General features: G+C 37.3%; 1 protein-coding gene across 1 annotated transcript in view; it reads right to left on the bottom strand.

Annotated features, from left to right (window-relative positions):
* Positions 1-19,591, bottom strand: part of UBR3 (ubiquitin protein ligase E3 component n-recognin 3 (putative)) — a gene marked incomplete at its 3' end in the record, with an annotated part of 82,374 nt that extends 62,783 nt beyond the window's left edge. The window contains exons 1-8 of the mRNA XM_010154457.1: positions 19,459-19,591; positions 18,898-19,056; positions 17,062-17,205; positions 16,400-16,449; positions 14,152-14,218; positions 10,138-10,268; positions 4,635-4,863; positions 642-821 (exon numbers count right to left, since the gene is read on the bottom strand). Of these exons, the coding sequence (XP_010152759.1) occupies positions 642-821; positions 4,635-4,863; positions 10,138-10,268; positions 14,152-14,218; positions 16,400-16,449; positions 17,062-17,205; positions 18,898-19,056; positions 19,459-19,534 (1,036 nt within the window). The remainder of the gene's footprint in view (positions 1-641; positions 822-4,634; positions 4,864-10,137; positions 10,269-14,151; positions 14,219-16,399; positions 16,450-17,061; positions 17,206-18,897; positions 19,057-19,458) is intronic.
* Positions 19,592-22,378: the final 2,787 nt, after the last annotated feature.

Raw genomic sequence — 22,378 nt, forward strand, 5'->3', positions numbered from 1 at the left:
AATCTCTCTTATCTAGCAACAGAAAAATGGACAAAATATGAGAACAAAGTATGAACAGCAATAGACCAGAAAAGAACAATAGCTCTAGACTGGTTAGTAACTGTAGTCCTTTATGTTCAGGTGCTGTTACCCAGCATCCCTTCTACTTTGAACCTCAGTCAATGAGAACATCTGAATAAAAAACACCTGGTTCCTCTTTCTAGACAGAACATTTATCAGTATTGAAAAGTTAACAATTGTTAAATATTTTTTTAAATAATGAAAAGCTTTATTCACAACAACACTTATAAAAAGATCCAATTTTTCAGATTAATTTACGCAATACTTAAGTAAAGTAGAAATCGTAACTTCTATAACAAGTTGATTTGTATTGTAAGTAAAACCTGAGAATTCTGGCACAATGAACACTGGTCAAGTGTGATGCAATTGCTCTTCAACTAGTCCACACAAGACAAAGATACATTAGATCATTTTCAAATCTACCTGTTTTCCAGTTTATACTGTTCCCTTCCAGGAACACAGACTGATGAGAACACTCACGGATTAAAATATTTACATACAGCACTGTAAAGATTTTGCTACTGTGAACATTACGCTGTCTTAACATTCTTATATTAGTACTGATTGTAACAGTCACATACCTTGAAAGAACGACACAAAATTCATCCATGTTACCAAAAGACCATGATCTTCCAGAAATTTCTTTGCCACACTCTGGTGTGAAAGTATGTTTATAAAATCACTAACCAGGGGCCAGTAAGTATTATTCTTCAGGAGTGCTTCCCCACAGTTTACCACAACATGTAAACTATTTTCTTCATCTAGATTTAAAGGGGGGAAAAAAAAAAAAGGGAAGGAAACAAAAGGTAGTGAGGTTTTTTTACCTTTTTCTTGTAATTTTTAAGTAAAATTACAAGATAATGAAAAACTAACAGTTAGTATTTACTGCAACGTTCTGTTCAGACACATGCAGAGAAAACTGCCAAAAAGGACGGTTGTTATGTGGTACATGAGGCTGCCTTCTCATCATGGACTCATCAACACAGACCCCACTGAGTAAGAGACACACACACACTTTGAACAGTACTGCAACCTTTGAAAAGCAGTGCATGAGTAAAACCATCACACCTATGCCTTTTTTGAATACTCTTGAGTGTAAAAAGAACAAACAATACGATTCATATTATGAACATCTGAAACCTGTTTTGAATTTGACACACTTCCAGCAAGTAAGCTACCTTAAGCTTGAAGGTAAAGCACTGGGCATTCAAGCTGGAAGATGGGTGATCAAAACCTACACTGGCATGTTGTGTCTGAGGAAAGCATTTCCACTCTGAATCTGGGACAGATAGGATTTATGCAGCCTTCCTGAGACTAAGGCAGGAGAAGGTTCCCAAAAGAAGGGGAGAAGAAATCAGATGGTGGGAGGGGGCAGGAAGGGGCCGGGGCAGTGTGTTTTGAAGTCTCCCCCCCTGAACCATGAAAGTATATCCTCTACAGCTCTCAAACAAATCTAACTGATTTTCATAAGAGGGACCCCAGAAAGAGGATTGGTCCTGGATTCATGTTCCAAGGCAAGTAACTTCCAGGACCCACCTGTCAGTTGCTCTTCTATTTCCAGCAAACAGAAGAAAATCTTGGATCTCATGATCAGCCAATGGGGATGGCTAGTTGAAATGCACCAAAGGACCCGTGTAGTTACCCTTTACACACCGACAGGGTCAGAAGCAGTACAGCACAGTCACAGCTAAACATACACAGTTACTAAAAACCTCCAGACTCCAGCTGATGAGGCACATCTGTATCTGGAATGGTTCCCTTCAGTACACATGTAAGCTTTTTTCCTTCCCTTCGTTGTAACTACTAAAAAAAACCCAAACCTTTGCACTCTGAGGTTGTTTATTTTGCTGGTTTATTGGTACCAGAAGCTCTTGCCTTGCCAACAGGTTTTCTAACCTGAAGTCATACAATATTTTTGTCTTGACAAGTTTTACTTCCAAAGAAAACAGCACAGTCTGTAAAATAAATCAGATTTCATCCTGAAAAATATGCTGCTTGAGTTGCACAAAACTATGAGCAGATACCTCCTTCTTACCATAACGTAATACAGAGCTCCGTTTCTTAAGACTGCCTCCTATTTATTACACTGAAGTACTGGAAGGAACAGGCAGCCAGAAGTGCTCTGCAGAGAAGCTCAAACTTCCCCACCACAGTTGATCAAATACTCTTTAATCTCTCTCTTGCACTCTGGTACATTTGCAAAGAAAGGAAACTATCTTGTTGCTTAGCTGTCATGGCCCCACCTGCTCACACGGCCTACCCAAGAACAGGATAACACCTCAGCTGGCTCTGCCTGAACCTGCCGAAGGACTCTGCAGAGAGTCAACAGTTACACTGTGCTGATTCTCTGCCCCGGCATATACGAGACAAATCCAGAGTTACTTCAAGTTGGCTGTGGTATTGCCTCTTACTCGGCATACTGTACAAGCCAGGGTTAATGTAAGGTCAAGTCAAACACTTGTTGGGGTGTAGGGTTTGAGGTTCTTTTGTGGGAGCGGAGGGGAGTGGGCTTGTTTTTTTTTTTTAAGGATGAACCATTACCAAAATTTTTTCTTTGGGTTATAAATTTTTCTTCCATGAAAAGTTCAGTAGGATGAAAGTGCTGACAGAGAAGCCTCTTAAGAGCATAGGGACATAAATCTTCCTAGGGAGCCAGTTTCATCATCCACATCCATATTTCTCCTCCTCATCCTTTCACATGTGAGAAAGGTAAGGTGAACTAGTAACACTTTCAAAGTTGGTATCAACACAGCTCCTAGGTCAACTCTGTTTCACAACAGTTTGTACTTGGCATCCACAAACACCCTTAACCAACTGTATGCTTTTACCAGGTGTCAGCTGTCCAAAAGACAATTAGGATCTGTGAGTAGTGCAAACTAAACGTGCTATAGCAGATACAATTCCTGCACCATGTTCTCCTTGATCCTCTCCCCATGTTTTCTCCATCCATCTATTTGCTGGACTCATAAACTTTGTTTCCAGATACTACGCACCCTGCCTGTTTGCACCAGCTGTGCAAATCTCACCAGCAGAGACTTCTAACACACTTACTTTCCAGCACCAGAAGAGACATCTTGTGTTTAGGTCAAGGTACGAGCCCACAAAACTGCAGGTGGACAGTGGGAATTACAGGGGAAAACACCCCACTAAGGTATTTTATTAATTTTTTGCTGTCAATTCACAGTATTTCCAACCCCTCATATACAAAGCAGTGAGGAAGAAATGTGAAAACACTGGACAGATTCCATGATGGAATCTTAGCTGAGACAAATCAGATTAACTCCATGTCTTGGGATAGCTGCTCCAGGGTAAGTCTTTCCTCATAAATCCATCAAAAATATAAGCGATGTTATTTAACTTACCAGCTCCAGCTTACACAATTAATCACCAGGAAGTTTCGTCAGAGAATGTCTAACCACAGTCACAGCTGCCTTCTGTTTGGCTGCAAATTCTGATCCATTACAGAACCTTATCACTAATGCTAGCAACATCCCATACTGACGAGCAAGTAACATCAGAACATGCTTAGAAGTAGCTTTAAATGACACGCCACCAATATGGCACTAGTTTAGCAAAAGTCACTTGATACACAAACTGTTAAAGATTCGACATTTTTCTTTCAATACCATAAAGCAATCTACGTAGGGCAATAGGAAAATTTCTCATGCTGAAGTTGCAGCTGGATGAGGGCACTCCATAGCCAGATGACAGAGGATTTCCTATTTCAGTACAGTCATTCCCTATGAGGCTATACATAGAGTGGACTCCGAGACAAAGGATATTTTCAGACAAGAAAAAGTACAGTTTCATGCAGAAGCTGATGGCACTTATTTGGCAGCAGCAGACAGCCTATCTAGAGAGTATTTTCAAATTCAGACTAGGAGAAAGAGGGCTGAGAGGTCTGCGGTCTGTTAAGTACACAAAAGTGTGAAAAACAGCAGTCAGCAAGATTCAGCAAGTCAGCCACCATTTTCAGATAAGAACAAGTAAAATAAGGAGGGTAGAAATAGGACAGCTGTTTTCACTAGAAAGGTTACAGAGTGCACACTAGTTCAAATTCAAAAACTGTCAACTGATAGCTTGTTCAAATGATGTATTTACGAAGTATTAATTCATTCTCCTCCACTACATTTTATTAAGGCAATCACAGGTAAGAAAAAAAACTATTAAATACTTCAAATACCTTCAAAGTATTTCACAAGCTATTTAAATTAATAAAGGTCTCAATTTGCACATATAATTTCTGAAATGAGCTTCACAAGTAGTGTTTATGCACTTTACCCAACAAAGGAAGCACCTGCAAGATAACAGTCCGTATTGCATGTAACACACAACTATGTAACATTTCCACATAAGAAAACCCTCCAAACCAAACGATAAAACATCAGTATCACTCTTGATAACTATCTTTACATTTCTATGAAATTTTGAGACTCAGCCTCTACCATTTTTTGCTCGATCCTGTGCATTTTTGGGAAGGGATTGGGGGTGGATTGGCTACCAAAGGAAGAGATTAAGTTTCCTCTTCGATCAATTTTATTATCCATGGAAAGCAAACAAACAAATCAACCTACCTTGCAATTCACTTTTAATAAGGCAACTTTCCATCATGTATAACAGAACAGTGACCATAATATCCAGCAGCTGACATTCCTCTGTTACTTGGCGTGCTAGTTCTTCATTGCTGAACAACTGAACACTGATATGCACTATTCTATTAGACACTGTGTCTGATTCGTGGCTTTTCTTCAGTGTTTTCATTATAAAAGCATAATGCTGAACAAAAGTTTTTGTAAAAGCAATCTGCAAATCAAAGAAATGTTGATATTAACAAGCACCATACAAAAAATACAGCTTTCTTTCACTATAATATACCTTTACAAAAGTACAATCAACATATCCTGGGAAACAACCACTGCCATGACATACCAAAATTGATGGTTTAAGTATCCCATGTGTAATTTCTAGAAACAGCCCACATGAAAAGACCTATCTTATAGAGAAGAGAAACTTATGCTTCCAATTTTATTACCTTATCCCAAAATCTAATGTTTTCATTCTATACATTCCACACTATAAAAAACCAAAACCAACCAACCAAACAAATCGTTGAAACAAGGAATAAGGTCTCGGAATACTTGTGAAAGCAGTAAAATTCTATTAATAAATTTATACTAAATTTTTTACAACTTAAAAGAGGAACTGATGTCCTAAAACGATACACTATGAACAAGGACAACAGTAGTGCATAATAAAGCTGCCTTATCACTTGTACTCATCTACCCATGGAGTAAGGTTTTCATTCATCTGTCAAGGATGACATTTTAAAACTGGATTTCATCTGCTACTATAACATCCTGGAATTTTTTTTTAATATATCTTTAGCACTTTTTCCTCCATAACATAATTCATTAGGAGGCTTTGCTTTTCTTTACACAACTGTTAGGGTTTTTTTAAACCAGACTGGTATTTAAGTATATTAATACATATAAATCTTAGTACAATTTCTTATCCCACTCCATCAGCCTCAAATTGTGAAAGTAAACCAACTCTTTACAATGCACATACATGTGAGCATATCTGCCAGCTTTGAAATCACTTCTCAGTACTTTAAGTTCTGAGTTCACACAATCTGGACTTGCTTGGCTTAATAAAAAGAGATAACACAAGCTGTGTAGTGACTAAAATTTTCAGCTCAACATCCAAGATTCCCTGTCTGTTCCCTTCTGGAAGTATTAACGTTCCATAAGCATAAAATCAGAAATTTTAAAACCACTATCAGGCAGCTATTTTTTCACCAGACTATACAAATCTTCATTCTACCTGCCTCACACTCAGTAATCCCATGTTTTTATTATAGCACTACCATGTTATTCTCATTTAGAAAGTATCTCCAGAAATATCATGATGCCCTAACGCTGCTCTTGGGCACAAAGACTGCTTCTTCCAGCAAATACCCTCAAAAATGAAGTTGCTCATGCAAAAAAAAAAAAAAAAAAAAAAAAAAACAACCAGGATGGGGATGTCACTGCATGAAACACTAACATTGCTTCACTTGCTTTCCTTTAGCTGGACCACAATGACAGAAACCTGTATAATAACTGAAAAATACACATACATATAGTGCCCAGCACAATGGTAATTGTTTTCAGCTAAAGCTTTTTTGGAACATTGTATTCGCAATACTCGCACAGAGTTAATACAATATTGTTCAGGTGTTTCAAGGCAGAAAAACCTATCATGTAATTTCCATTAAATTAAATCCTGATACAATTTGAATCACTGGCAGTGACGCTCATAACAAACATCAAGACATTTATACTATTAACGTTAAGCCTCAGACACAAATAACGCACCTGATATTTCAAGAATATTAAAGTATATTAATGCTGCTAGTAAACAAAGTATACTTTATTTATATATTACTTCTTCACACTGTATAATGGTTAAATAAGACTCTCAGGTCCTGTGATGTAGAAACTATGTTTTACTTGCTTTACAGAGCGCTCTCAAGTTGACTGTGAAAAGAGTGTCCTCCTCTAAGGACAAATTTTGGATTATTTATTTATTTTAAACCTGCACACATCAAGACTTTCTGTACCTCACTCATATACACTACTGAATTTCTGAAAGTACTGCAGATTCACTATCAGTTTAGTATAATGATAAAGACTCTGTAATACACTTAAATAAAGACAACACATAAGTTTTACTCCTACATTCATTTGGAATTTAAACAAACAAATACAACCCTTTCCAATTTTGAGAGGAAGACACTAAATTCATTTCCACAAGTTAAAATGCTGAAATTCTGTGGTAAACTGCAGTCCGTATACAAAAACGGTCACAGTAGTTCCAATCAGTTCATCCAGCTCAGTATCGTGTCTCTGAGTGGACAAAGCTCTATACACAACTAAGGAAAAAATACAGAATGGAGCAAGAATCCAGATTCTGACATACAATGTCTTTCCAAATACTTACTCAGCTCCCACCCATTTGGAAAAAATGGCTTCCTAAGACAGAGGAGTTTTCTGTATATTTAGTTACTTTCACTAACTTAGTCTCTATGATGCTGTGCAGCTACTAACAGCTAGCCTATGCAAAAAACCCTTATTTTTTCATTTGGCCTTTCCTCCTGGTGGCCACTCAACAATCCCAGAAAATTTAGAAGTGTAACATGAACCCCATGTTTCAGTTAGAACTCACAACTCCCACAGTTACGCAAAGAAAAAGATAGTTCTGCCAGGTGAAAGCTGTGCTAAAGTTAAGTTTCCAATAGAAAAACTGTTCTACAGAATTTGTAGAACAGTAGATCCAAAGATTTTACTCAAGTCCTATTGCTGTAATAGCTGCCTCAACTTTCCCTATGGGCAGTGCCTGATGAGGCACAGCATTTCTGATAAATATGTTTGTTGATTCGTTATCTCTACCAGGTGCTTTCATGTTTTTCTGCTTCCAGTACTCCAGATTTCAGCAAGGATCTGCTCTTGGATGATTTACACTCTTCCATCAGCTTCCTGTTTATTGCCAACTTCTTGTTTGCCTTCTCCTTGGTCACGTGAAGGTCAGTTCTGTTTCTCTGGCCTTCTGTTTTCCTTCTTGCAGAAACCTTGTCCACAACATAACACCTTTGATTTCTTGGAAGCTCCAATCAATTTCTCTTCTGTTTTCTTTTTCGTCACTTGTAAGTCTTCCAAGCTTCAAATGTCAGAGAGTACTGGAAGGGATGTCTCGGCACAAATCCTGTAATGCAAAGACCACACTGTTTGTTGCGCTGTCTCTCTCACATGCAAAAGATGGAAGGGGGAGAAGAGCGAGTTAACCCAGGGTTTTAACCCACCCCTTTTAACAACTTTTTTTGAGATTCAGAATCAAAGAGGAGTTGGTTTTCCTGTTTAAAAATAAATCTGTGCAACAGATTGCTGGTGGCTGGCTCACTGCTTCACAGGACATGGTGGATTCAGCCAGCTCTGCTACGTCTACGCTGGAGATCAGAGATTTCAGCCACTTCAGAGCATGCACAGAGAGGCAGCTCTGTGTCCACCTAGCTCACTCCGTTTATCAGAAATCCCACCCAGCAGAATGCTGCTGATTTAATGAGCTACGTCTGCTCATGAAGAATCAGCCAAACTGTGCAACAGCAGAGACAGAAAAAATTAAGACAGTACAGGCAGTGGAGATGGGATGGGAGAAAGTAGTGGAAAGCTGAGAGGCCACTTGGAAGAGTTTATACCCCTACAGGTGTTCATGCTGTTTGAGAAAGCAACATGATTAAACAGCAAACACGCTTCTCCTTCATAAAAGCCAAATGGAAGCTTGAAAGATAAAACATTCTTCTAATTCATCCCAAAATGGTATATTCTCTCTGTACACACGTAAAAGGCAGAGCCACTCCTTGTAAATTAGCCACAATCCTCAGACACGGTTAAAATTCCTGTATCATTGACACGGTTTTGCAACAAAGCACAGTATCTTGGGAACAAATAGTGTTACTGCCTCCCCAGTATTGCTGTGTGATGTATTTCCTGCTCAGAGTTTCCTCACTATGGACAAATGCATTTTAGACAATCACAGCAATTAAACACAGATTCTGAAATATTTCAAATACTTCAGATTTGTCCTAGTAATAAAGTTTGTACACAGGAATTAAGTGTTTCGTCAAACACAATATGAAATTAGTAACAAAAAACAAGGAATGTTTAAATAATGCTTTCATCTGAACATACAGTATTTCCAGATAAAGGTGGCAGCAGTAGGGAAATCAAATATGCCATGGTCTCAATTTTGAGTACACAGTGAAGAAAGTCACTTTCCTCACTATGTTCACGATCTGAAGACTGTGCATTGTCGTCAAAGGAAAAAAGATCCCATGATCATTAAAGCTGTTATTACACGGTATAGTAACACGGTAAACATCACAACACTTACCAGATTCCTCCACATGCTGCTAGCAGTCTGGTGATCTTACAGGCAGGAGTTAACTGGCAACAGATCAGGAGAACTGGATGTCCATGTGCGTCTCCAAATACCAAGAGTAAGTCAAGGTTCGTGGCAAGCGATCATCAGTTAAGAAGTCCTCATACCTCCTCATGTACTAGCTGAATCCAAGACCAAGATGAGTCTATGGGGGTATCCCAAATCAAAGTGCTCTCTTGACATGGACAAAGTAGTGCTGAAGGCCCGTATGTTATCTTTTTCTTCCTTGCAAGTTATCTTCATATCCTTTGCTTTGATACAGCAGGTTTTAAGGGGGCACAAATTACAGGGCTGTCCCATTATCAACAGACTTTTTTTCACGAAATCCACATGCCTGGATTTCAGCATTTCTTGATCTTTGCCTCCCAGTACAGATTGAGAAGGTCCAAAATATTTGCATGGCTCAAAGGTATGACATGATCCAAGAGAAATGTTAAGCCTGACTGCTATGTATACAAGGTCTCAGGAACATGTAGAGCAAACAGCCAAACCTGGCTGCACACCAAGATATAAAACAGGAAGATGACATGACTCCAGTCTCCATGACTCCAGGCACGAGATGCTTGGTATGAACAACTGCAAACACCTGGAAGGCTGCCAAAATCACCTAGGGCATAGCGCAGCAAGAACACTTCCACTGTGATGGCCTATATGCAGAAACTACTGCCTACTACAACAGTTGCAACAGGAACCTAGCCACCGCAATAATTTACCAGTCATACCACACTACAGAAGCCTTTAGTGCTGATCCACATCTTTTAACTGATAAAAACCCAAGGTACAAAGTAAAATAAAAGTAAACAAAAAAGTAACACGTGCAAATATGCACTAACAACCAAAAAAAAAAAAAAAACCCCACACCACCACCATGAGAACAAAATTAACACTGCTGCTCCAGAATTACCCATCTTGTTTTTACCACACCTCTCCCCAAATACTATATACTGTAGACCTTCTAAGAAAATAAAACAATGTAGAAGATCTGCATCACCTTACTACTTATTATCCAAATATAAACATATGGTTTCATGAAAGACATAATACACACTAAGTGTGAGAATAAGAAAAGACATTTAAGTTTGAATGATGTAAGGCAAGTACCTTATAATCTTGGTCTGGCAGCATGTTGAGTAAGAAAGTCACCATCTTCTGTGGAAACTCATATTTTATTGTCCAAAATAATAATTCTTCTAGAAAACATTTATGCTTCAAAACATCCATGATAGATCGATCTGCATGAAATGTTGGAGGAGGGGATGTGTAATGTAATAATTATTAAAACTAAAAACAATGAAGTGCAGTTGCACTGTCTTATATAAAAGTCAGTAACAAACATTTAAGACTATATTAGCATGCTCCGTAAATATTTTTTTCAGAATCATTGGGAAACTGACATGGTCAACACTGCACAGAGTCAGAGCCTGTAGCAATAAAAAGGACCTCCCAGAGAAGCCAATGAAAGTTTTCAGTGCAATTCTACCAGGAAGAGTCCAGTCCTCATTGACTACACTGAATTGTATCACCTTAGTCTAATAGCTCCACTGACTAATGAAACACAGCAATTTACATAACATTTACACAGCCACTTAATAGAGGGAAAGTGTTAATGTACTACTTAGCTGAAGTTAAAATAGCAAAACGACAAAATACAATATATGATTACGTGATGAGCTCTATCACTTAAGAACACATGTTCTGGTTACAAAGCTCTAAACAAGCTAAATAGAAGCAATAATGTATCAGCTATTCTTATTTTTAACGCAATATACGTACTAATTTGAGCAACCACAAAGTTTTGGTTGGTTGGTTTTTTAATATGAAAATTACCATATTCAGACAATCAGGCACTAGCTCCTGATGGTACCAGAAGAAAGTGTCTCATCTTTTCCCATTCACTCTGCCCCCTTCGTCCTGCTAAAAAAACATCCCGGTGGGGTATCTATGTAGCAATCCAGTCACCTTTCCATTCTGTCAGCTGCGTTTTCAAGCACGAACTGACCTCCGCAAGAATAAACTGTTCATGAAGCTATGGCTTGACAAAACATAATCAGTCTAACTCCATTAAAATAATCTCAAATATAAAGATTCTTTATCATCATTCTTCAAGAGGTTGATTATTTATGATTTAAAAGTACAACAGGTATTGTTCACTCCCATAACATATAAGGACTAAAGAAAATAACAAAAATTGTAATAATGCTTTTATTCACCATATCTTACTATATCTAAGTATAGATACTTAGACATCAACTAGACCTGAGGATATACCCTCATGCACGAAATCCTATGGGGCTGTATGAAGCGCTCCCATCAGCACAGATTCCAAACCACATCATCCAGCCGTGAAGACTCGACTCTTCACTTAAGTATAACAGCTTTAGGGACTGCACTGGATAGCTTTGTATCTATCCTAAGCAGGATAGGCATTTGTGCTTTTCCTAAGCAGGAATTACCTCCATTTTCCACCACCACCAGAGGTCAGAGTTCCCCAGTCAAGTGACCAATCAGCACAAAACATCTCAGAAATTCCAACAGACCATGAGAAATAACAATTTAGATTTTAGAGATCTCCTCAAGTCTCCAGCAAGTCACACGAAGACAGTAATGTTTTATTCAATATATTCTACCAGCATCGCAATATAAAATTACCTTCACAGTCATGAAAGATATTTTGCTATTAAAATATTTTGTGAAGCATTACACATCACCTCCTGCAGCAAACATATGATCATTTAGGCTCTCTTCCTCGCCTCCTGTTAAGAAATTGCATATGTAATTTTACTGCCCATGAAAGCTTGGTAGCCACGCAGACTGACGTCTTCTGTCCACAGAACACATAGCACAGGTTTGGGTACATGCCAAATGCTCCTGAGTGAGAACACCAGGCAAGGAGACAAGTGACACAACACCCTCTCTGTCACTGATGTGTAGCTTTCTCTGACACATATCACAGTCGAAGAGTTTGTATCAAATTCTTTATGCAGCAGCTTCAGACAGGGATGGAAGAATATACTGCTACAGAATTTAAGTAGGCAGAATGCTCTTATCCAGCTTGGAAAATTTGTCAAGAACACTGGGACTAATGTTCCCACTCTTGTGAAAAGCACCACATAATTTTATATTTCTTTCAGCAAATAATAAATTAAAAAAACAGTGCCTGTGGGTTTAAAATTGGCTTCAACATCTAGTATTTTAGATGGATGCAGGATGCAGGTTTTAAAACAGAGTAAAATTAAAACTCTATCAATACTCAGTCCCATACCTGTATCAGTGAACCTCGGCATAAAACCTGTGGGTTTTTTGTTTGGTTTGTTTTTGGTTTTTTTATAATGGTCTGTTTGTTTTTTCTCTAGTGCCACAAAACACCCCATAGACTGTTATTAACATCTCTCTAGAATACGAGTCTTAGCATTCCAAGATATCCCCAATATATAAATAACTCTCTATGAAGATAGTACCACTAAAGATCTAAGATGAGACAGGGAGTCTGCTTACATGGAAAAGGTAAATCTGTTTTTATTTAATACTCAGTTTTCTAAAATTTTCTTTTCATACTCTTATTTTATACCCTATTGGACATAAAATATGAATACTGAAAACTTCAGAAAACTATTCAATATTTAATAAAAACAGATACTCACCCTTCCCCCATTGGCAGACTCCCTCCTCTGGGGCTGACACTAGGAGCTATCAACATCATGAGCACAGTCCATGTTGGGATGCCTCAGAGGGGGAAGACTACAACCCTGGGGGGAAATGAAATGTTCAATTAAAGTACCACTTTTCCTGAAATGACACTGCTGGTATTGGTTTTCAGACCTGCCAGCTTCTAAACCTGAACTTCCTCCCTCCCTATTTCCCCATATCAGTTCCTATATCAGAAAAAAACACAGCATTTTTTTCTTGTGTCCTGACTCTAACTTATCTTTTAGATGAGGTAACAGCCTCTTAAATTTAAGTAAGAGACCTCTCCTTAGATGTCTGTAAGTTTCCTGCATTTTGCCAAAACTACCACCTCTTCCACATCATTCTTTGCCACAATCTTTCACACACCATTTCTATGATCACCTCTTATCACCACCATTGCCAAAACATTTAGTCCTCTGCTTTTCCAGCTTCCCAATCTCTTTTTTCTTTAATCTGAAACCACTAGAAACAATCCATCTTACCTTCCCATACTCCTCACAACTTCATACATTCTTATTGATTTCATAAACCCTTGCATTTCAAATTAAAGTTCCAAACCATCACTCCAAAGCCTTTCCAGAAATTTTATTCCAACTTTCACCAGTTTTTCCACACAAATGTTTTTCTTCCTCAAGGCTTGCACTTCCTTTTCGCTTCCTATGCCAGTCTCCTCATACTCATATTAAAACATACAACAAAAAAAGTGTTCTTTAAATGAAGAGTTTAATATTTTAACAATATTTTCAAGAAGTTATTTTATTAATAGAATTTAAATATGATTATTTAAACATTTCTTAGCTCAAAATCATGTCAAGGACAAGCACAGGATAGCGCTACCTTGTCTCTAACCTCCAGTCATTCTTGAATTGCACTGACCTCAATGTCAGTATTGCTCATGTTGGACCAGAAATTGCAGAGGACTAATTTCAATCTAGGAAAGTAATGGATGGATTTCAAAGGAGACTTCATTCAAGTATCTTTTCTTAAACATTACTAGAACAGTACAGAGAGACCAACCAGAAGCAGAGAGAACCATTCTTGCCCGGCTGAGAACACAATCATACTGTGCAGTGGCATAAAGCAAAAAAAGATTATTAAGAACAAATGCATCAAAAACTTGTTCACTAACCTGCATTGTAACCTTGCCAGCCACACAGTGAAAATGGAATGGATTTTTACAGGTCAACTTACGACATGAAGGGGACAAAATGACTGGTCAAACAGAGTCTCAGACAGTAGTACTCACTCAAGGGAAATCAAAGTTGTCAATTACCACGATTTTGCTTGCTCTTCTTTTTTAGACTTTGCTATGTTTAATACCTGTCATATGCAGCACTACAGTGCTTGGGAAGTGAATGAATATCTCCAGATAATTTTTAAGATAGACATAAAGCAAATATGATACTGAGATCAGTACTTTATAAATACCTTTGGTGGTGCTGCTTAGTTTCACCCTCTTGCGCTTGCCCACACGTTGGCTACCATCCTGGTCCTCCTGGGGTAGGGGAAGAGTTTAAAAAATTGATAATCGTATATTTAGAATTTGGTTGCCAAGAGATGGTATGTTCTCAAAATTCTGGTTAACCACCAAGCTAAAACAGAAAAGCCCTGAATATAGTTTCTTAGCAGAAAAATACTTCTACTGTTTATAGGAACCATGGACTGGGTGGAACTCACTAGACAAAACAGGTTTTTAAACTGCTTTTTTCCTTCCCCTACAGGCAACATTATAATCTGCAAGTTCAGACATCTTCACCTATTTAATTAATTTTGTAAGGTTACTTGCTTTGATTTCTGAAAATGATTGCTAACAAAAATGTTTAACACTACAAAATTTCTCACTGTTGCACATTCAAGGTTTCACCTTATTCATCTGTAGGGTTTGGGGTGTTTGTTTCTTAAGAAAAACAAACAAACAAACAGTCAACATATTGGCAATTAAAGTTGGCAACACAGACAATTTGCTAGATATTTTCTAATCAATATAAAAGTTTTGAAGCAAGTATTTTTGACACCTTTAAGAGGCCAATTCTAATTGCCTGTTCCCTACAGAATAATAGAGGTGCTGAAGCTTTCAAGGCACCCTGCAAACAAACCAGCAAAGGCTCCAAAATGCAATGCAAGTTGAAAACATCATCACCTCCCCTTTACAAAATCTAACAGTGGGTGTTATAAAAAGAATGCAACATTACAGGGCTATATTAAAGGCTGCATGGATCTTTACTAGTAATGGTAGTCCTAATGAAACGGGGAAATAAAGAAAGATACCTACTGGATCTAATGAAATGTGGGACGATTAATGCAGATGTCTACTACTAAAAGTAAGTAATCAATATCCTTCTCCTCTAAGCAAACATGGTATTTTACTTGCAACCTTCAGTGGAATGATAAAGAACCTGACACTCAAGAAGTAACTGTTTAATCTGCATGTTACTTCCTCACTCTTTAAAATTTTCTAAGTACAGTTTGTAAAAACAGCACAAGTCCCCTGTTTCAATGTATCTTAAAAATGTAATTAACATCTTGAAACTGATCCCAGGTTGTGAGTATATGCAGAATTTCAATTCAGAAAAGTCATATCTGCAGTAACATAATAAAATACCTACATGTATCTTTATATCCTGAAGATCAGAAAGAAAACAGGTGTCTTCAAACAGCAAGCTATAATGCAGTTGCTGTAAATTCCTCCCTTTTTTATTCACAAAATATTATTCCCCTCTCCTCGTAACTTAGAGGGGTAAAACAAAAGGAAGCACGCTGAACCATTTTCAGTTTATTTGAAAATACTACTTGAGGTTAACATTAACTCGAACTGCCTTCTTTCACTGGCCTTAAGTCATACTGCCAGCAGCCCTTCATCAGGGTTGGTGTGGTTTTTTTTTTGGTCTGTTTGTTTGTAAGTGATGGTGAAAAACCAACAAGCAATACTTTGAAAACTGCCAGATTATAAATAGCACTGCTGAAAGCTTAACAGATCCTGTTGTGCTCATGACAGAGGCAAACATGTCATACAACTGTTTTAGATATACACAAACATTTGTTTTTACTTCAATACTTGTTCACACAGAATGCAATATAAGCAAAAATCATATGAAAAAACTATAGTTAACATTGCGTTTGTTATACTACCCTAGCAGAATGGCTACTAAGGCTTACTAGATGAAATTAGGTTTTAAATGGTAGGGCACAAAATGTGAATAAATTGACAAAGTAACTCTATCAGAATTTAACTTCCATTAAATTAGACTTATTTATTACAGCTCAATCTAAAACAAGACTCCATCCCTTTTACTCTCACCTAATGTGTTTGGCAAGTAAGGTGAGGCCTACACATGGGAATTTATCTGCAGAGAAATTCTCACTGCTGCTATCAGCAGTTCAGCCGAATTCTCAAGTGCCAAAAACTGCTAACACCATTCACAGCATCACATGCTTTAAGTTTGCTTTTATCAAGACCAATTTACTTGATAGTGAACTACCTACAGAAGTTTCTTCTACATTACATACATAAATTAAACTGTGAGACCTATTCCTTTATCTCTGTTATTTCTAACTATTAAAATGGAGAGAATCAAGTGGTAGATAGAAGAGTTATGGTTTGTGGGATTTGGCTGCAAGTATTCTGTCTGTTTAATATTCTGTTGCAGTTCATGATAGTCTTTAAAAAGAGTCTCACCTCATCTGAAGAATCCCCTTGTCCTGATGTTGCCGTAGCACCTGCTAAACCTTTTGAAATAAAAAAATTCAGAGATCCTTTCGTAAGTCTTACACTGAAAAGAGTACTTTACGATATTTAATGAGCCAGTATGAAATGAAACACTACATTAACTTTCTTTAAAAGATACACAGCAGTGGACTGAGAAGTTAGAGTAAGATTTCCAAGTAATACAAAATTAGGGATTTGCAGGTACATTCCATTGCAGAACTTCAATGTACTAAGTTAATGGAGACGTGTTCTTTAGGAAATTGCAAAAAACTTGGATGGCCTTCAGTGATAAAAAAAAAAAAAATCCACAGCACTTTTGTAATAGATGGCTTAACTTAGTTGCAGTGACAAAATTCCACTACAAGCAATTTCATCCTGCCTACTCAAATTCCACTAATGCTATGACTGGGAAATGATGCTTAGTATGTTAGCAACAAGAAATTAATATGTTCAGCTTTGTTGATAGAATTAGAATGAGTCCTGTAATTTAGTGGTGCAGTAAATAACAGGTAATTCCTTAAGTTTCATTAAGATTTAAAAAAAAAAAACAAACAAAACAAAAACCTATAAAAACAGTTTATACAAAGCCAGCAATAATCAAGTCTTCTCTTAAAATACTTTTCTACACAAACCTTGAACTGCTAGTGTACTAGTTCCAGCTCCTTGTTCCTGCATACCACATGCAATTTTATCCTCAGGAAATGTCAGTCCAGAGCCTTTCAAAGCAATGAGGTACTTTTCATGACTTTTCTTTGCACATGCATTCTCTCCAACACCTTGAATACATATGTAAAACAATATTAAAGTGCAACACCAGCTACTTGGTTCACATATTTTATATTCTATGCATGCAATCTAAAAAAAAAAAAAGTCCACAATGCTTAAATAAACCATACAATTATGAGATGTAGAAGCTAAAATGTTTTTCTAACTGATGAATTGAAATCCAAAAGACCAGAAACCTCAGTTTCCCCCCTCCAACAAGTATTTTCTTCTAAAAGATGTACTTCATTTCTTTCACCAGCACTGCCACCATTAAAAAAATGGATTTGTTTTGATATTGCCAAACAATTGACTTTGGATAGAAAGGACAGGGACTTCCCTCCCTTTCCAATGGGAAAAAAATACACCAACAAAAGACCAGGAACAGTAATATGCCATGTGATTTCTAATATTTGGAATTTTTCTTTCCAAGTTCAAGTTTTGATAGTTGCAATTAATGGAGACTATTCTTAAAGATACCAGCACTTGAACTGCTTGATGAAGCAAAGTGACAATGCATGCTTGGGATTGAAAATTTTCTACAAAGAAATGGACTAAACACACCCAACACGTTTGTTATATGAGGAAATAATAAACTTTAGAGGGGCAAATCACGTCAAGTGTTTAAGGAAAGGAAAACATTCAAAAGATGACAGCATCTTTTTAGCTATGCACCTTTTGCATTCAAAGTCAGAAGGGCATGTTTTGCTTCAAAATCCCTTTCTTTGCTTTCCCTATCCAGAAACTATACCTACTCAGACACACATATTCTTCATTCCTAGAGTTCAAATACGCATGCCTTACTTCTCATTGCCTCTCCACTTATCTATTTCCTGTATGTGATGGATTTCTTGAAAAGAGAAGTCATTAAATTTCTCATATTCAAGTATTATTAAAGAGGAGAGAAAAAGAGGAAAGAAACAGAGTAAAGACAACTGTCTCTGTGGCAGCTTTCCTAAGTGCTTCTCCTTTCAAATAAGATTTGGAGATTGCCTGTTCTTCAACTACTTGCTGCCCCAGCCAGTTGTGGCAACTTATATTTACAGTAATTACTATTTGTTCCATACCTATGCAGAGGACTCAAAAAGAAGATAAAAAAGGCACCTTCTAATCACAAGAAAATGAAATGGAGTTAGTTTATACTAGATGGTTTAGGGTTAATAGCAACTGCCCAACATTTTCAGATTCACTCTGATTTAGTATAGGTTGAAATAAATAATTGGGGAGGTGGAGTTTAATTTTAAAAAAAAGGCTTTGTACAGAAGTCCAGGACAGACAACAGCCTTTTGCCATTCAGGTCTCCTCCAGTAACCTCTGTGAGGGCAGATCCCAGAATAAATTAGACCTGTTCCACCTTGAATAAGCTTGACCTGCCTTATTTGGAAGTACTAAACTGCTGTGTTCACTTCACTTTAAAGAGAATGGATTCATTATAAAAACTCTTTTGAAACAATGTATCTTTACACAGTTACCTATGGGACAGATAAGGGGTTTGCTCTTACAGGTCTTAATAACAGATGTTTCTAGTCAATCCTGAGGCCCACTAGCCTTCTATCCACTATAAAAATATCCTTAAACATATGCATTTTTCCATGTTTTGAAAAGGCAAATAAAAACATGCAGAGACTGATGCAATAAAGAAAACCTTACACCTTTAAATTCTTCATAATTTGAAAACTTAGTTATTAGAAGTAACACAAACATACCAGAGCTAAGATCTTTGTAGAACTGTTGGCTAGTCAGAACCTGGGTAAGAACTGATCGCATTGCTCCTCCCATTTTGGTCAAGTCTTCTAGGAAGGAAACATGAGGCTCCAAAACCTGGAGGATTTTATGAAGGTCTTTCTCTGATGGCAGGTCAAGAGCTGAAAACCACATAACAAGAACTTTTGGTGTAAATGTAACGTAACTTGGTCAAAACCTTCACAAGGCAGAAGAGCTATGACCACCACAGAAGAAATTAATCTATATATTTATAATTCTCTAAAATTCACATGTACAAGTTTCAAATTAATCCCGATTTCATTTTTTGGAAAAGCTCAACACAAGGTTAGATAACCCTTAAAACTTATTTAAGAAGCTCTTCAGCAGAGAACAAAATCAAATCACCTAACCAGGCAGTAACTTTGTTAGGAAAAGAGGCACAACATTCAATGATATAAACTACAGAGCTCATTCATGTATTCATGTGCTGTGCCTTCACAGACTGCAAACAAGAGATAGCAGCATGGTAAGATTCGCTGCGCACATGCAAATTCAAAACATACCAGGCTCATTATACCCCTCTCTTAAGTGCTGAATAAGACTAAAGATGAACTGTGGAAGAACTAATTCTGACATCATCAACAAGTCTTTCGGGACACATGGAACATTTGTGTTTGACTTAATCCGGTGTCTTTTACAAAACCTATAAAACAGATGAGAAAAGTGTTAGCCAAGCACAGCTCAGCAGTTAACAAAAGAAAACCATTACATTTTCTATTTTTCTGAGAATATATACTTTTACATTAAAGGTGATGCAGAAATGGTATTCTGAAATTCCAACTACTCTGTTCAAACCTATTTTGTTTCTGAGCACAGCAAATTATAAACGTCACAGGTTTTTTCCCCTTCTCAAAGTCCATAAAACGAACATCTCTGTTTCTTCCCATACATCCTCCACTGAACAATTAGAAGAAAACAGAATTTTTCTTTATCAAGACATAACTCCCAATTTTTAAACAGCCTAATTGAAAACAACAAACCAAAACAGTTCCTCTCCTTCCTGTGCAATAGTCAGAGGCTGCTCCAATACTTCAAGTCCTCATTCAGATAATGACTTTTTACAAGTCTTTTGCCATTAATAAAAACAACATCCAAAAGCATGAGAGTTGACAGGATCAGTATTTATTTCAAATGTACAGAAACTAAGATTTACTTATCCTAGTATGACAGAAACACCCTGCACAAATTGTGCTAATTGTTTCATTTCAAAACAAAAGAAAACATTTCTTCTTTGGAGAATTCCTGTATGGTAGTAGTTGAGGCTTAGCTAATGCACAGTGACATGAGGTTGAGCCAAACTCCATTACAGCAGACAGAACGATTTCCCACTGACTTAACACAAGTCTGACTCAAGAGCCACTGAATACTTTTCTGCTCCAAACCTATTTTTAGAAAGGACATTTACCAACATCAAAGAGTTATTCACCCATGTCAGACCAAGAGTCTAAAAACACATCTTACAAGAGTAAACGTTACTGGAAAGATTCACTATATTTTACTAGTAATTTTTCAACATAAAAATTCAGAAATTGATTCAGCTTTGTTTGAACATGAATACTGTTTTTTAAATTTATTCAGGTCTTCACTGTATTTGCTATGCCAGATTTTCCAGAAGCAACCTACTTTCTACAACATAATCTTTTCTTCGAGGACCATTGAAGTATCACTTTCAAGAGAAGAAAGAAATAGAAGAAAGCCTCAAAGCAAAAATGCATTTAGGACAGGGAAGGAAAAATAAAACTAAAATACATATTAAGCAATTAAGATGGCATCCTCACAGGGCTAAAGATTAAGACCTTCTCCTTTGCTTTTACACATTAGAGATGACACTTCTTATTAAGACAAGGTAAACAAGGACAATACTAGCCAGACGACTTGCGGTTTTTATATACAGCCTATGCTTCCCAGAGCAGGTTGGAATGCCAGACAGTAAGACCTCAGTGATCACTGACAATTTCCTATTAATTAATGCACAGATGGATGGTTTTCACTTTTGCAAATATCATCCACAGAAGTTATGAGAAGTCATTCACTTTTTCTACTTTTGTCATCTACTTTCCTCTCATCTACATACAGAAACTTGAATTGCCATAAATCACAAATCTGCCTTGATCTACGCTGCAATATGGTACCTCGTTTATTATCTCAAAGGTGTTTGGTTTCCCTTTCACCTCTATCCTTAAGAGATCAAGACTTAAACGAAGATTTAAAAGACACACAAGGAAATAATTACTCTGCAGTGTTTGTTTTAAAATCTTTTACTAGTCCCCCCCATGTATTTTGCACCCAGCTAGAAGACATTTCTACTGGTTATGATCACAAACTAAGGGAGCCACAGTAACAAAAGTCACACATAAAGTCAATTTGAATCCCAGCTTCTGCTAAGCACAAGGCTTCCTTCCACAGAAAATAAAGAGTTCTGCTTCCCAAGTAGTCTATGCCAGCATACCACTTGTGAGTCAGCCTATGGATTAATGATCCCAAATTTAAACATATCCTGTAGCTGAAGGTTATGAATCATGTATTCTCAAGTTTCCCAAGAAAATACTATTGGCTTATGAAGTGCGCTATTATTTCGATATTAACACAGGTTCTGGAAAAATCAAGGAAGAACTCAAATTCAATTCACTGTAAGGAAATGTCCTGTCACTATCACATGCACAAATTACAGCAGTTCCAAACAGGGAATGATTTCTAGATACCAGGCCCTACACCTTCAAGTAGGAATGCCAGTATCATTTTACAGGATGAGCCATGCCCTATAGTTATGGTTCAACGGCTGTGGTACTAAAGCATTGTCCAAAACCAACATACTATTGTAGCTATTCCTAACTCACAGCTAGAAACGTGTACATGGTATGAATCGCAGAAGACGTCCTTACTGACATGACTTGCCACTGGGAAAGCTATTTGCCATACCGAATTTCAAGTGCGAGAATTAAGCTAAGCCACAATGATCCAGAAAGCCAATGCTCAGATTTTATTAACTACAAATCAGGCTGAAAAAATCTTACTGAGACCAAGTTGATACTATTCACCCATGAGACTCTGGTTTATGCTGAATTACAGAAAACCAATCCTGCCACTGTACGGTACTTCTACAACCTTGAAATACCAACACTCTGTTCTACTCAAAGTTCTATACAATTCTTCTAAAATATTGACCAAAACGCCAGACAATGACTCGGAAGAACTCCAGAGTTAAAACAACAGCTGTTTTACCTAAAGAAGAGGCAGAACCCCAAGCTGTGCTAAGGAAGAAACAAATTGCAACTTCTTACGCAGCCAGAGACACCTGTGACAAACTTAGCAATGGGTTAGAGAGTCACTGGACAAACAGCAGACAAAAATATTCCATAATCAGTTCCTTATGCTTCCAAACCAGCTTCCTTACCACAGCATCAGTTAAAGAGTTGTCTGTCT

The sequence above is a fragment of the Eurypyga helias genome, unplaced genomic scaffold, assembly GCF_000690775.1.
Source record: "Eurypyga helias isolate BGI_N326 unplaced genomic scaffold, ASM69077v1 scaffold17516, whole genome shotgun sequence".
NCBI classification, from domain to species: domain Eukaryota; kingdom Metazoa; phylum Chordata; class Aves; order Eurypygiformes; family Eurypygidae; genus Eurypyga; species Eurypyga helias.